This window comes from Sciurus vulgaris (assembly GCF_902686455.1).
Source record: "Sciurus vulgaris genome assembly, chromosome: 2".
Lineage (NCBI taxonomy): Eukaryota > Metazoa > Chordata > Mammalia > Rodentia > Sciuridae > Sciurus > Sciurus vulgaris.
This window is the reverse complement of record NC_136462.1, coordinates 110,753,137-110,770,665: the sequence shown is the minus strand read 5'-3', so window position 1 is coordinate 110,770,665 and position 17,529 is coordinate 110,753,137. Positions and strand designations below refer to the sequence as shown.

The 17,529-nt window shown below is 33.8% G+C and overlaps 1 protein-coding gene across 5 annotated transcripts in view; it reads right to left on the bottom strand.

Moving 5' to 3' along the window:
* Positions 1-1,282: 1,282 nt before the first annotated feature.
* The window catches only part of LACTB (lactamase beta), a 22,397-nt gene continuing 6,150 nt past the window's right edge, over positions 1,283-17,529 (bottom strand). For 2 of the 5 annotated variants that reach the window (XM_079125676.1, XM_079125675.1), the window contains one exon: positions 1,283-2,060. In XM_079125676.1, the coding sequence (XP_078981802.1) occupies positions 1,535-2,060 (526 nt within the window). In that variant the 3' untranslated portion in view covers positions 1,283-1,534. Of the gene's footprint in view, positions 2,061-4,141; positions 4,252-17,529 lie in introns of those variants that run through there. The other 3 variants (XM_079125677.1, XR_013761591.1, XR_013761592.1) reach the window with 3 other exon arrangements.

Sequence of the window (17,529 nt, the reverse complement as noted above, 5' to 3'; positions counted from 1 at the left end):
GAAAACCTGGTCTCAAGGTAATTCCAAATTAGAGGCTTATTTTGAAGGAGATTTTGGGTGGATTTTGTCTACTGGCATAAACTGCAGTAAGATTAACAGGATACTCACTTTTAAAAATATTATATTGGCAGAAAAACTGCTAATTAGACTGAAAGGGCAGATAAAGAGACCTTTGGCCCTCCCACCTTTAACAAGCAGGAAATAGGCTGAGAAATACCATTCAGCTAGAAACACACGCTACCTTACATGAATGAAGAATAACAGCTGAACCAAGAGCCCAGAAAACAGTCAAGAATCAAGCCTTAAGTACTAATCAAGGAGCTGCCAACTTAGTTGCCAGAGGATTTTGGGGTTGCCATGGACTCCCTTTCAAAACTTTTTGAACAGGAGGGACTATAGCAGTAACTATACATCTGTTGTGCCATTATATGGTGTACCTGTGGAGAGCAAATAATTGTCTTGTTTACAGGTCTTAATATCAAAAGGAACTGTACTTGAATTACTGTACTTCAGGAAATATACCAGAACTACTCCCAAGGAGACTTACTCACATTTAGACCTGATTTAGATGATAAGATGTTGGGCTTTGTGCTGCTGCTAACATGGGGTGAAACCTGGAAGATTTACTTGGGAGATAAGTTTATTTTGCATGTGGGAATGACATAAATTAATGGAGACCAGACATCAAACTGTGGCAGCCAACATTCAAGCTGACTCCCAATGATCTCTACAATTCATGGTATTTATACTTCATGTAGTCTGGTCAACATTGTATTGGGTCCCATGTGACCTCCAAAATATGGCAAATGTGATGGTATGACTTCCAAGCCTAGCTTATAAAATATATTGACTTCTGCCTGATGTGCTCACATTTGCTCATGTATGTGCTCTGTCATTTGCTGGGGGAAGCCAACTGCCATGACGTTAAGATACTCAAGCAGCCCTACAGAGAGGTCCTTGTAGTGACAAAACTGAGGCCTCATCCCACTTATCAGTCACAGGACTGACTCTTGGAAGTATTTCCTCTAGTTTCAGAGAACCCTTGAGAAAACCACAATACCTTGTTTGCAACCTTGCTGGAGACTCTGCAAAAGACCCAACCAACAATATTACTTCTTAATTCCTGAGCCTCAGAAACTGTGAGATGATAAATGTTTGCTATTTTAAGATGTAATAGAGAACTGATATACAAATACTCATAATCTTGTTTCAACTGTCATATTAAAAGGTAAAATACAGAGGCTCCTGCTGAGATTTTCTCATTACACATTCAAAAAGTACATCTTTTTATCAGAATATTTTATTTCAAGAGTCAACACTTTTTTCAAAAAGTAGAAACTATAGTTACTTCCCTGAGTGTAAAGAACAAATTCTATAATAAAGGACAATTACAAAATTAAGCAATTAGAGGTACATAATTTTCTGCATTCCATTGAAGTCTATTACAAATTTAGTCTTAAAAATCTCATATATTTTGGAATTTTAATGATTCAAAAAACAGAACAGCTCATTTTGCACCTGTGGTGTTAAGGTATTACTCTGATCTGTCTTTATCAAATTCCAGGGCAATCTTTAAAGCAGTGCTATTGAGGCCAACAGATTGCATGTTACATATGATGGAAACAATTATTCCTCTTGGAGGAACTTTGTTATTTATGACCTCTGTATCCAGTTCTTCAGGAAGGACTAGTAGGACACTACTGGCACCCACTGCACCTCCAGTATGTGAAGCATAATGCCGTTGTTTCCTACAAGAACCATATGTTTGTTTCTTTTCCACAACACCCCATGCCATTGCATATTTACCCTCTTTATCCCAAGACATCTCTGTGTTAGGGATTGGTGTCCAGATCATAACCATTGTTTCTGGTTTGAGATATCCAGGTAAAAGATTTTCATTTGAGTTCTTAAACAGCCCGACTTGATAACCATACAGCATTGCATTCCCAAATTTCAGAAGGTCACCCACTGTAGATAGAAATCCACCACCAGCCCACTTATAGGAGTTATCCACGTAAGGTGTGTTGATAAGACGTCTCTTTTTATTGTAAACATAAAATCTAAAATGAAATAAGAAGGGTCATTAAAAATTTAATAGTCTATTATTAATTTTACACAGGATAATAAGAAAATTCATTCAAGACAAATTGTATTTCAATGTAGTGATTGTATATTAAGCTACAAACTAACCACTAATTTCCAGTATGATTCAGATACTAGTGACACATAGATACCTGGGTATGGTAATCTAATTACCTTGTGAATTAAAGCACAGAAAGTACTTTTTTTATTGATTTGGTTTGCCCATGCTAAATATATTAGACTTTAAATACCTGCAAAAATATATTCATTAATATTACACAATACATTTTCCCTAAGCATATGGAGCAATACTTACCATTTGGTACTCCTAGTCCTTGGGCTTAATGTTGAATCATGTGACACAAGTGAATTTCATAGTAAAAGTATGAACATTGGGATGTGTGGAACTAAGGTTGATATTTGAATGAACAGATTTCCTGAATAAAATACCACAGAAATATGATTTATAATAATGTTACATGGTACTTTCTTAGTACGGTGGGAAAAGCTGGAGTTAGCAAACATTGGTCTGAATCTCAACTCTCACCCTTACTAGAATGTTTACTTTATTTGATTAACAAATATTCATACAGTTTTTACTATATGCCAGGCATTGTTCTAACAAGTATACAAATTTGAACTATTTTATTCTTATAACAGTATTAGAAGGTACATACACATTCACAGATGACAAAGTCACACAGCTTGTAAATGGCAACGTTGGATTCAAACCCAGGCAATCCGCCATTCCTATTCTATGCTACTTCTCTGCTTCAGTGTCCATTGTAAAATGGAGTTTAAAACACCTACTTTATAGAATTTGGAATATGTGTCTAAGGTACTTTACATATTTCTAGAAGGTACTTAATAAATAAATGGTAGCTATTAATTATTCATGCATTAACAATTAATGACAGAGCATTTAATTACTATGTGCCAGGTACTATTTTGATGATAAAGAATTAAGGAAAGAGACAAAGACAAACCTTTTAGGTTTTATATTCCAATAAGAGGAAACTGTACAATAAATATTAGGCAAATGAAATGAAATCGCAAAATAACCAAACAAAAAATTAAACTTCACCCTGAGAATCCTTTCTTAGATTTTGAGTTTTCTGACTGCCTCACTTCTATTGGCATGCAACTTCTTTTAGTGCCACTATTCATGAGCACTGTTCAACTTGAAACTATCACTTGGAATTGTTTTACTTCTAACATCTCAAGCTCAGAAATATCTTCTTCTGACTATAACTTCCAATCTAGCTCTTCAACCAAAACTCCATATATTCCCCTTGCTTCTTCCCTATTTTCTCAGGTGTTTTAGTCCCTATGGATTTTACTTGCTTTTTCTGTTCTAGCTTGCGCTATACCATCAGCCATTTTAATTATTTTAGTTGTCACTAAAGGTGTCACTGGCACCTTTAGGTTCCTCATTCTGACCTTATATCACATAACTCCAACAATCCTAAAAAAACTAGGTACTGCCTTCTTTGTAACCCATCTTCCAAGATAGGCTATAGAAATTCATACAACAAATCTGACATTTTATACTCTTGCTAAGGGACTTCACTGCTGTTATTAAATCTTTTTTCATTCTTTTCCTGGTTATCCCTTAATATATTCTTCATACTAGCTATTCTCAATCTCTTCCACTAATAATCCACTACCCCAGCTTTGATCCCAGTCAGCAGATCACTATGTAGTTTTTTTGTAATTTTTTTGTTCTAATTAGTTATACATGACAGTAGAATACATTTATGCATTTTGATAAATCATACATAAAGGTATTTAGTATATTATAGAATTTTTCAACAAAATATTCCATGAGGATGAAGTGAAAAAAAGTAAATACCAGAAAAGGGAGGAATTACATCCCAGGAATAGTCAAAGGAGAAACTAAATCAAATTAAAAACCAGAAATAAACCAAAATGACTGGGAATACAAGTTATATCTCAATAATAACCTTGAACGTTAATGGCCTAAACTCAATCAAAAGACAGACTGGCAGACTGGATTAAAAAACAAGACCCAATTATATGCTGTCTCCAAGAGACTCACCTCATAGGCAAAGACATCCACAGATTGAGGGTGAAAGGATGAGAAAACACATCACTCATATGGATTTTGAAAACAAGCAGAGTTTCCATCCTCACATCAGATAAAGTGGACTTCATGCCAAAGTTAATCAGAAGGGACAAAGAAGGACATTTCATTCTACTGAAGGGAATTATACATCAGCAAGACATAAAGATTGTAAATATCTATGCCCCAAACAATGGAGCATCTACGTACATCAAACAAATCCTTCTCAATTTTAAGAATCAAATAGACCACAACACAATAATACTGGGGGAATTTAACACACCTCTTTCACCACCACTGGACAGATTGTCCAAACAAAAACTAAATAAAGAAACTATAGAACTAAATAATACAATCAATAATTTAGACTAAACAGACATAAATAGAATATTTCATCCATCCATGAGTGAATACACTTTTTTCTTGGCAGCACATGGATCCTTTTCTAAAACAGACCATATCTTATGCCACAAAGCAACTCTAGGTAAATATAAAAAAAAATGGAGATAATACGCTGCATTCTATCACATCATAATGGACTGAAATTAGAAATCAATGATAAAATAAAAAATAGGAGCTACTCTAACACATGGAGACTAAATAATATACTATTGAATGATGAATGGATAATAGAAGAAATCAAGGATGAAATAAAAAAAATACTTAGAGGTAAATGAGAATACAGATACAACACACCAAAATACCTGGGACACTATGAAGGCAGTATTAAGAAGAGAGTTTATTATTGCATTGCTCATTTATTAAAAGAACAAAAAGTCAAGAAATAAATGACCTAACATTACATCCCAAAGTCCTAGAAAAAGAACAAATAAATACCAAAACCAGAAGACAGGAAATAATTAAAATCAGCACTGAATTCAATGAAATTGAAACAAAAGAAACAACTGAAAAAAATGACAAAACAGAAAGTTGATTCTTTGAAAAAAAAAATCAATAAAACTGATAAACCCCTAGTCACACTAAGAGAAAAAGAGAGAAAACCCAAATTACTAAAATATGTGATGAAAAAGGAAATACATCAAGGGACACAATTGAAATACAGAAGATAATTAGAAATTATTTTGAAAATTATACTTCAATAAAATAGAAAATATTGAAGACATCCACAAATTTCTAGAGACATATTACCTACCTAAACTGAATCAGGAGGTCTTACATGATTTAAACGGATCAATTTCAAGCAATAAAAGAGAAGAAGCCATCAAAAGCCTACCAACCAAGAAAAAACCCAAGACCAGACAGATTCTCAGTTAAGTTCTACAAGACCTTCAAAGAAGAATTAACGCCAATACTCCTCAAATTATTCCATGAAATAGAAAAGGAGGAAATGCTTCCAAACTTATTCTATGAGGCTAACATCACCCTGATATCAAAACCAAAAACACGTCAAGGAAAGAAAACTTCAGACCAATATTCCTGAAGAACATATATGCAAAAATTCTCAATAAAATCCTGGCAAATTGCATACAAAAACATATTAAAAAGATAGTGCACCATGATCAAGTGGGGTTCATCCCAGGGATGCAGGGTTGGTTCAACATACGGAAATCAATAAACGTAACTCATCATATCAATAGACTTAAAAACAAGAATCATATGATCATCTCAACAGATGCAGAAAAAGCATTTGACAAAATGCAGCACCCCTTCATGTTCAAAACACTAGAAAAACTAGGGATAGTAGGAACATACCTCAACATTGTAAAAGCCATATATGCTAAACCCAAGGCCAACATAATTCTAAATGGAGGAAAATTGAAAGCATTCCCTTTAAAAACTGGAACAAGACAAGGATGCCCTCTTTCACCACTTTTATTCAAACTTGTTCTTGAAACTCTAGCCTGAGAAATTAGAAGAAAGAAATTAAAGGCATACAAATAAGTAAAGAAGAACTCAAACTATCACTATTTGCCAATGTTATGATTCTATATACAGAAGATCCAAAAAACCACATCAAAAAACTTCTAGAATAAATGAATTCAGCAAAGTAGCAGTATATATAATTAATACCCATAAATCAAATGTGTTCCTATACATCAGTAATGAATCTACTGTAAGAGAAATTAAGAAAACTACCTCATTTGCCATATAGTTTTTTAATGAGAAGACTGAGACCATCCAAAGTCAGAAATTCTCACCTTCATCTCCAAGCGTACTGACAACACCATTCATTCTTTCTTCTTTTCAGTCACTTAAGACATTTTCCTATTGTTTTTAAAAGTAATTCTATTACCTGAATCTTTGATTGCCTTGTTTTGCCTCTAAAATCTTACTCTGTCAGTTATATTTCTTAGGTTATTTTCTCTCCTTGAAATCCTTTGTCCAGTCAGAAGCAAGAGATTATGCTCCCTCCCTTCAACCCTTTTTTCATACATTTGAAATCCTTCAGTGGTTACAATGCATTAAGAATAAAATCCATTTCATTGCTTGAAATTGATTTATTTAAGTTGTGTAGTCCTCCAGTTCAGTTTAGGTAATTCATATGTCTCTAGAAACTTGCTGATGTCTTCGAGGTTTTCTGTTTTGTTGGAGTATAGATTTTCAAAACAGCTTCTAATTATGTTTTGTATTTCACTCGTGTCTGTTGTGATATTTCCTTGTTCATTCTAATTTTAGTAATTTGAGTTTTCTCCCTCTTTCTCTTTGTTATTGTGGCTAAGGGTTTATCAATTTTGTTTATTTTTTCAAAGAACCAACTATTTATTTTGTTAATTTTTCCAATTGTTTCTTTTGTTTCAATTTCGTTGATTTCGGCTCTGATTTTAACTATTTCCTGTCTTCTACTACTTTTGGTGTTGGTCTGCTCTTCTTTTTCTAGGGCTTTGAGCTGTAGTGTTAAATCATTTGTTTGTTGATTTCTACTTCTTTTGTTGAATGCGCCCCATGAAATAAATCTTCCTCTAAGTACTGCCTTCATAGTGTCCCAGAGATTTTGATATGATGTGTCTTTGTTCTCGTTTACTTCTAAAAATTTTTTTATTTCCCTCCTGATGTCTTCTGTTATCCATTCATCATATAATAGTGTATTATTTAATCTCCAGGTATTGGAGAAGTTTCTATTTTTTATTCTGTCATTTACTTCTAATCATCAAAAGCCTACCAACAAAGAAAAGTCCAGGACAGATGGGTTCTCAGCCGAGTTCTACAAAACCTTTAAAGAAGAGATCATTCCAATACTTCTCAAAGTATTCCATAAAATAGAAGAGGAGGAAACCCTCCCAAACTCATTCTATGAAGCCAATATCACCCTGATACCTAAACCGGACAGAGACACATCAAGGAAAGAAAATTTCAGACCAATATCCTTAATGAACATCGACGCAAAAATTCTCAACAAAATTTTAGCAAATCGCATACAAAAATATATTAAAAAGATAGTGCACCACGATCAAGTGGGTTTTATCCCAGGGATGCAAGGTTGGTTCAACATCCGGAAATCAATAAATGTCATTCACCATATCAACAGACTAAAAGTTAAGAATCACATGATTATTTCAATAGATGCAGAAAAAGCATTCGGTAAAATACAGCATCCCTTCATGCTCAAAACACTAGCGAAAATTGGGGTAGTGGGAACATTCCTTAACATTGTAAAGGCCATCTACGCTAAGCCCATGGCCAATATCATTCTAAATGGTGAAAAACTGAAAGCATTCCCCCTAAAAACTGGAACAAGGCAGGGATGCCCTCTTTCACCACTTCTATTCAATATCGTTCTTGAGACTCTAGCCAGAGCAATTAGATAAACCAAAGAAATTAAAGGGATACGAATTGGAAAAGAGGAACTCAAACTATCCCTGTTCGCTGATGACGTGATTATATATTTAGAGGAACCTGGAAATTCCACCAGAAAACTCGTAGAGCTCATAAGTGAAGTCAGTAAAGTAGCAGGTTACAAGATCAATGCTCATAAATCCAATGCATTTTTATACATAAGTGATGAATCTTCAGAAAGAGAAATTAGGAAAACTACCCCATTCACAATAGCCTCGAAAAAAATAAAATACTTGGGAATCAATCTCACAAAAGAGGTGAAAGAACTCTACAATGAGAACTACAGAACACTAAAGAAAGAAATTAAAGAAAACCTTAGGAGATGGAAAGATCTCCCATGTTCTTGAATAGGCAGAATTAATATTGTCAAAATGGCCATACTACCTAAAGTGCTATACAGATTCAATGCAATTCCAATTAAAATCCCAATGATGTACCTTACAGAAATAGAGCAAGCAATTATGAAATTTATCTGGAAGAATAAGAAACCCAGAATAGCTAAAGCAATCCTCAGTAGAAAGAGCGAAGCAGGGAGTATCGCAATACCAGATCTTCAACTCTATTACAAAGCAATAGTAACAAAAACGGCATGGTATTGGTACCAAAATAGACAGGTAGATCAATGGTACAGAATAGAGGACATGGACACAAACCCAAATAAATACAATTTTCTCATACTAGACAAAGGTGCCAAAAATATGCAATGGAGAAAAGATAGCCTCTTCAACAAATGGTGCTGGGAAAACTGGAAATTCATATGCAACAGAATGGAACTAAATCCCTATCTCTCACCCTGCACAAAACTCAACTCAAAATGGATCAAGGACCTCGGAATCAGACCAGAGACCCTGCATCTTATAGAAGAAAAAGTAGGTCCAAACCTTCAACTTGTTGGCTTAGGATCAGACTTCCTTAATAGGACTCCCATAGCACAAGAAATAAAAGCTAGAATCAACCACTGGGATAGATTCAAACTAAAAAGCTTTCTCTCAGCAAAGGAAACTATCAGTAATGTGAAGAGAGAGCCTACAGAGTGGGAGAATATCTTTGCCACTCATACTTCAGATAGAGCACTAATTTCCAGAATCTATAAAGAACTCAAAAAACTCTACACCAAGAATACAAATAATCCAATCAACAAATGGGCTAAGGAAATGAACAGACACTTCACAGAAGATGTACAAGCAATCAACAGATATATGAAAAAATGTTCAACTTCTCTAGTAATAAGAGAAATGCAAATCAAAATTACCCTAAGATTCCATCTCACCCCAATTAGGATGGCGATTATCAAGAACACAAGCAACAATACGTGTTGGTGAGGATGTGGGGAAAAAGGTACACTCATACATTGCTGGTGGGGTTGCAAATTAGTGCAGCCACTCTGGAAAGCAGTACGGAGATTCCTCAGAAAGCTTGGAATGGAACCACCATTTGACCCAGCTATCCCACTCCTTGGCCTATACCCAAATGACTTAAAATCAGCACACTACAGAGATACAGCCACATCAATGTTCATAGCTGCTCAATTTACTATAGCCAGATTGTAGAACCAACCTAGATGCCCTTCAGTTGATGAATGGATAAAGAAACTGTGGCATATATATACAATGGAATATTACTCCACCATGAAGAATGATAAAATTATGGCATTTGCAGGCAAATGGATGAAATTGGAGGATATCATGCTAAGTGAGATAAGCCAATCTCAAAAATCTAAAGGATGAATGATCTCGCTCATAAGCGGATAAGGACATATAAGTGGGGGTAGGAGCGGTTAGTGTTAGGGTTAGGGTTAGGGATAAGGAGGGTGGTAAGAATGGAGGAAGGAAGGACTGTACAGAGGGAAAAGAGGGGTGGGAGGGGTGGGGGGGGAGGGAAAAAATAACAATGAATCAAACAATATTGCCCTATGTAAATTTATGATTTTTAATTAAAATAAAAAAAAGAATAAAATCCAAACTTCTTACCACAGCACATAACACACTCAGTGATCCTCAACAGTAGTATCAAGTTCCTAAGGGATTTTTTTGGAGATATTATTTTAGCTGTCACAATTACTAGAGGGCTTTTAATGGCAGTTATTACACAGAGCTGCAAGATCCTAAATGTTCTGTGATGTATGGAAAAGACCCCCACAAAAAAAAAGATGTATTCTTGCATATCCTGCAAGACCTTCAACTATCCCACTGGAGATTCTGTAAGTAAAGAATGTATTTATAACTAGTTTACCCTAGAACCCTCTCCATGTTATATTTAAACACAAAGTACTTTTTGCATGTTACCATTAAGTTTTCTTCAACGTAGAACTACTGTGAAAATCAAAGATTGTACTCTATTTTGCTCAAAACTTTATCCAGAGTTGGTCACCAAGGACACAAATTGGAACAGCAATAATTTCATCTTTATCAGTCTGCATTTGCAGTTCACATTCACAATACTTTTATGTATTAAATTTCATCTGACTTTATTATGTCTTATAATGTTGGCAGAGTAAACTAAAACATACTGAAATATTTATTATAAATCACATTCATTCTATTTCTTCTTTATAGTGCAGTTAAAGCACTGGTGTGTCATATTAGCTATGACTTTCATTCCAGTATATTAAAGTAGGTGTTGTGAAAGATTCGTTAAAGGGGTGGTAGGTCTACAGCATTGAGACTCATTGTCCAACATGATTTAGTACCTGCTTACCTCTTAGATCTCATCACCGATGACACCTTACCTTGTTCTTTTATGCCAGACTTATTTTTGTATTTGCAAAAAGGCTAGCTAGCAAAAAGGCAGCATTCTTGTCTCAACTTAACTGGTATGGCCTAAAACTAATATTTTTAAAATTGATTCCCTATATATTCTGCCTATTAACTTTATATCCCATCACCCTATTTTATTTTTGGTACTGGAGATTGAAACTAGGGGTGTATAACACTGAGCTACATCCCCAGACCTTTTTTATTTTGAGATGAGTTCTTGCTAAGTTGTGGAACCTGGTGTTGAACTTGCAATCTTCCTACATTGGCCTCACTGAGTGAATGGGATTACAGGCATGCACCACTGTGCTCAGCCCATTTTATTTTTCTTATGTCAATATCTGAAATTCTTATTTCTTTAAACCTCTATCTATCTTTTCCCATGTTAGATAAGTTTCATAAGGGTAAAACTTTCTACCATATTCCTTGATGATTCCCCTACCTCAAACAGTACCTGGTCATACAGTCAGTGCTCATTAAACATATTGATAAAATCAAAACATTGTTGATAGTCAAATTCTTAATGACACCTGGCAATGCACAGGATAGATAAGTAAAAGCATACAGTGCCTGGGCTCCAGGGGCTAACAGTCTTTTTGGGCAATTTTTAAATTTCAAAGCCCTATGAGTCATCTGGAAAATTTTGTTAAAATGAAGATTCTACTTCAGCAGGTCTACAAATTCTGCATTTCTAACAAACTTCCAGATGAAATCCATCTGCTGGTTCCCAGACTCCTTTCTGAGTAACAGGTTGTGAAATAACTCAAAGATGGATGTGAGGAATATTGAGCACTAATAGGGATGAGCATGGTTGAAATGTGAGTTCAGAGGCCACACCTAGAAGCAAGGTGGTTCAGTGTGGCTGAGGCAGAAAACTTGAGAGGATAAGTGACAATAGGTAATGCTTGAGGAGTAGACATGGGACAAGGGACAGATCACAAAGGCCTTTCTGTGCCATGCCAAGAACTTTTGATTACAAAATGCCCAAGTTTCCTCCTAGGAAGAAAAAAGGAAGAAAAAGTATTCCTACAGTTTCCAGTTGCCAGTCTCTTCTCTCTCTTCCTTTACTGCTGAACCACATAAAATAGTCCATACCTGTTATCTTCATGTACACATCCTGTCCATTCATTCTTCAACCCCTTAAAATCAGAACTGATAAACAGCTGTCTAACGGATTATCATGAATCTTCTCATTTCTTTTTTACTGTCCTCATCTGACTTATCCCCTGCAGCATCACTGACCCACACTTCCTGGCACTCCTCTTAGTCCATTCTGCAGAGTACTCTCTACCCTAAGATTCTCTACTCTTTCAGTAACCAGTGGGTTCAGTTATACCAGGTCTTCTCTTCTGCAGAGAAAATCTGCATCTGTACCACAACCCCTGCTACAAATTGACAAGTGGATATTCTACTAACATTAATAATTCCCCAGTTTAGTTTGGGAGGAAGGTAAGAATGATGTTTATCAAAATCACCTGTGGGCCTTCTCCCTCCCAAAATTATACCCTTCTTTCAAAATTTGTAACTTTGGAGGGGTTGTAGGCATATTTGAAAAATGACTCCTCCTTCATCTTTTAAGATTCCTTTATGTCCCTTAAAAGTCAATGTTATTAACTAGGTGAAGGAGGACTGGCAGTTAGGAAGGAGGTGGTCACAGGTATGTGTCTGATTATTGAAAAAAAAAAAAAAAAGTCCACAAGGAATCTCAATATGCTCTTTTGAGAACCATTGATTTGATAGTTGGATTTCTCAAAATTCACATGCCTAAAATGACAATCTCTTACAAACCTTCTTTCATATTTCTTTTTTTCAATAAGATGCTAAATTCTTTTTACCCTTGTGCCTTTTTTCAATTCCTATGGCCACTCCCATATTTTACATATTTTAGGCCCTATCACTTTCAATCTCAACTCTGATTACAATTATAAAGTCAGCCAATTGAGTAAAATTAAATATAAAAGAAGTTATATAATATATATATTTTCTCACTGAGATATATTTCTTAGAGTGAACTCGAAGCCTATAAACCAGAAATACCAATATTTTTGGCTAATAATCAGCTTTGCATTTTTAACCGTAAAGTATTTCATACCACTAATATTAAAGTTGGAAGTGAGGACTCCTCAGTCATTCCTCCTTAAAATATAAAAATATAGAGAATTCTAGACTTTACACTAGAAATCTAAACTTTAAATATGCAAATTCTAGACTTTAATCTCTTGGTTCCTTTGGACAGAAAACAAATTAGTAATTTTTCATGAAAGTAATTTTGTTCAGCTGAATTATAAATATTACTATTTCATATTCCTAGGGAATTTTGACTTAAAAGAATGGAATAAGTTACTCAAAATTCTTGGGTAAGTTATTGAGACATCTTTGTAAATAAATAACTGATGGAGTGATGCCAGATGACAAACAGCCTCCTCCGACTTATTTAGAAATATTTTGTATAAGGACATTATATAACCACAGGAATCTACATCTACAAACTTAGAAATTTAAAATAATTTTATTTAAAAAATGCTTCTTAAATACTTTTAAAAACCTCACAACAAAAATGCACATTACAAAAACCAATCCCATTTTAACATTTAGTATTAACAATTAAATTGAACCTACTAGTGGAGAATTTGTCAGCAAAAGGAATAAAAAAGAGCCTGAGAAGGAATAACGCTTAATTCTGGAAAACACCAGAAAATAAATAGAAGATAAAGGATAAATAAATAGAAGATAAATACTATAAAAATACAGCGAACACTTCAGAAAACATTCATTTATTTGGTTTAATCTATCAAATTATAAAATCAGAGGGTTTTTTTTTTTTTCCTTTTTGTGGTGCTGGGGATCAAATCTAGGCCTGTGTATACCAGAGAAGTGCTTTCATTGAGCTATATCTCTAGCACAAAATTAGAGATTTCTGCTGCAAGCATTGTGCCAAACAGAAAATATTCTACAAGGTTTAATAAGCTAAGGCATTGACTAAGGATTTCCCTATCAATAAACTGAGTATCTTTCAGTGGCAAGAACAATTCAATCTATTCCCTTGGAGATGTCTGCTACCATCTTATTTTCTTTACTTGCCTAGACAGAATATATTTGCTATTCAAATCATTATAGTTAGTGCCTATATGGAATCTATGGTCCAACCCTTTCATTTAAGAAAGCCTTAATTTTATTTAGGACAATAATGTTCCTAGTTAAAAATAAATTCCCTTCCTTCCTTTACAACTAAGTGGGGCCTGTAGCTATAGTTAAAATTCTGGCCACAGAAACTTAAGTAATATTCTGGGGTAAGATTGTGGGGAAAAACTTTAAAAGGATGATGGACATCAGTGGAACTATTTTAAACATACACATACACATAAAGAGAACTGATAAAGAACATATTTACTTTGGAGAGAAAATAACTCTAAAAAGCTTTGGTCAGGATATCAGTAACGGATTTATTATTACGCCCAAGAAGTCAGTAGACTAACAAAATAGCAAACATTTTGTTTTGTACAAAATGGTACCATAAAACAAATAAACAGAAACATATTGCAGTTACTAAATTTTACTTTAAGGATTTTTTTGGTATCTTTTCAAAGGTATGTACCAAAAACTCTCCCTAAAAGTTAGTATCTTTAAGTTCTTTAAAAACAACTATTACAAAAAAAGAATCAGAGCATTTTATGGACCCATATTGGTACTGTATCTAACAAGATAAAAACACAGCAAATGGACAGAACATTTTCTTAGGCAACATTTCCTTCTTTTTTTTTTTTTTTTTTTTTTTTTTTTTTTTTTTTTTAGTGACCTATTTTATTTCAGGAACACATTTAACTAAAATTAATCAACTACCACTGAAGAACTACTCGGTCCTATCAAAAATCCAAAAAACAAATCAACCTCAGAGCTGACAGGAACCTTCCTCAACAAAAATGGAAAGCCACTGCCTTTTTTCAAGGAATAAGAGCTAAAATGACATTAACTCACCATCATACACCATATTTTGATTTTTGCAAGTTACTCATCAGGAAATAGCAAATGACAGCTGCTCTGCAGTCTGTAAATTCATACAGCCTTAATTTTCAATTTAGAATGAGAGTCAATGAGGACCCATAATGTCCTGTCATTTTTAAAATACCTAGACATTCATTTTCAAATCTTTAGGTCTAAATAAAAATAACTTCAAGCATCTATGCCATCTTTACTAGAGAATTTTTTTTAGATTCAACTGAGAACCGCTGATATTTGTCCCTTTTCCTTATGTTTCCCTGAAGAATATAATGCTAAACCTAAAAATAGTAATCAGGTGGCACTATTTTAAACAGACACACAGAGTCTGAAGTGGTCAAGAACCACAGACCTTTAAAAAAAATTAAAATTCACTGCTTGTTGCTAACCTAATTCCTTCTGTGTTTCCCAAATCTCTTTCAGGTCATAGACTGATCTGAAATGCACATTTAATCCATATTTAAACTGTTCATTTAAAATGATAATTTTGCTGAATACAACAGAAGATTGAACAAAGTAAAAGTGGAGACTGGACAAAAAGCTTAAACAACTCCAAAAAATACTACCATTTTTTTCTGCTTCTTTAGCAAGTACCATTAAGCCACGTGGAAAGCATATACTAATGAAATATGCGAAGTAAAATTAATAGATTTTTGGTAAATATGTAGTCTTTCTAACAAATCAGACAACAGAAAACATCATAACAGTAAAACTCATTAATAATTAGTCTCAAAATTTTCTGCCAATGCCCCTTTTGTAAAAACTAGGATAAAATTTTAGTTTGATATATTTCACTGAAGAACTTTCAAACTTTTTTCAAACATGAACACACATACCATGAATGTGCCACCCATCTGAAACAGAAGTTTTATAAAATAATACAGTGGCACAGATGGCTGGTTGTTCACAATATTGATTCTTCTCACCATCCTTAGTAATAGAGTTACTGCTGTCACTAAGTTTGACCATTAAGTACATTTTTTGCCAACAGAAGGTGAACAGAGTTTGCAATTGCAAGTCTGGGTATCAAGGCATTAAGTGCACTGCCTCTTCACTTTCTTGTTTTTTCTAGGGAGTCTGGGATCTCACTTGTATTATACAGATGGGGACACCACCACGGAGAAAGAAGTAATAAGATGGAAGCATCTGGGTTCTTTTTTTTTGGAACTGAGGATTGAACCCAGGGATGCTTAACCATTGAGTCACACCCCCAGTCCTTTTAAAATATTTTATTTAGAGACAGGGTCTTGCTAAGTTGCTGAAACTCGCTTTGAACTCTTGCCTCAGTCTCCCAAGCCACTGAGATTACAGGTGTGTGCCATGGCACCCAGTCTATCATCTGGGTTCTCATAAGTTTGCGTGGAGCAGCTGTCTGCCAATATGAACTGCTAACCTTGGGAATGATGCATGAGAGAATGAAACTTTTATTTTCTTCAAGCCATTGTACTTTAATGATTTTTCCTACAGCAGCAGTCTTCTCCCTAAAAGTTTATATTTACCATTGATACCTGCAACACATTTTATAATTATTTTCTATTCTACTTTGTCCTATGAAAAATAGACATACCCACTAAACTGATTCTTTAACTCAAACTGGTCATAGGTCTAGTTTGCAAACTATTATACAGTATGAAAAAGGAGTGAAAAGAAAAAAAATTGGTAAGGAACACAAATGCTTAGCACACTCAATAATTCTAACCATAAATAATCATGAGATAATACAACTCATCATTTTGTAAACTTTTGATTTACCTCTTCCTAACATTTGACATAATTGTCCTTTCATTCATTCTAATTTTTTTGAAAAGTTATCAAGTATTTGTATTTCAAATATATTTTTCCTCTAATAATAGGACTTCAAATAACCTTAAGAGGTAAAATAAAACTTTATTTAATTTGCTAACACTATGTTCAATTTGAACTTCTTAAATTTTCTGAAGTGTTTCAAAGTTTTCCTTTAATAATATAAACTTTTTAAAAATAATTTAATGAAATAGGTTAAAAATTCAAATATTTCTATGAGTGTTTTCGAAGTGTGCCAGTTCTCAACAGAACACTTAAATTTTTTTAGCACTTTCATATAGTTGTGTACTTTATATAACATAAATTGGTAGTTAAAACCCTAAATGATGGAAAACTCCCTAACACAAAGCATAAGCTACATTTTAAAATATTAAAGGCTAAAAAGTTGACCAAACCCTTTTGTGTTATAATGGTAAATGGTCAAATATAAAATTATCCAAAATCACAACATTTTTCTTTCCCAAGGATTCTAGTTAATACATCAAGGTCAGTGTTCTAAAGTTTCTCCATAAATTATATTAAAACCTGCTTAAGCTATTTACCTAGGATTTTGTCTGAATACTCAATTCAAATTATACATAAGTATTTTCAACTTGATATTTTATATCTAAAAGATGTAAAATAAAACTGGGAAGAACTAAGGATTAAACATTTTAAATCTTAATCCTTATAATTAAAAGGTGCCTAAGGATGCCTAATTACAAAAAAAGTACTTTAAACCTAGATATATTTAAAATGTTCCATTTTTTTAGTTAGGTAGCACTTAGTATTTTTGTAGTACACCAAAACTCTTAATTACTCTCACAAATGACAGGTAGCAGGGATCTACATAATCCAAATCAGAAGAGCATATTAATGGTCATTTATTAACACACACAAACTGAAACATAAAATTCCTCATTAAAATACATATGCACATAAACAACCTACTATTTACCCTTACAAAAAGTTTTGCTAATATTTCATACACTTAATATTTCAAAACCTAGATATTAAATAAGAGTGACAGATCACAGC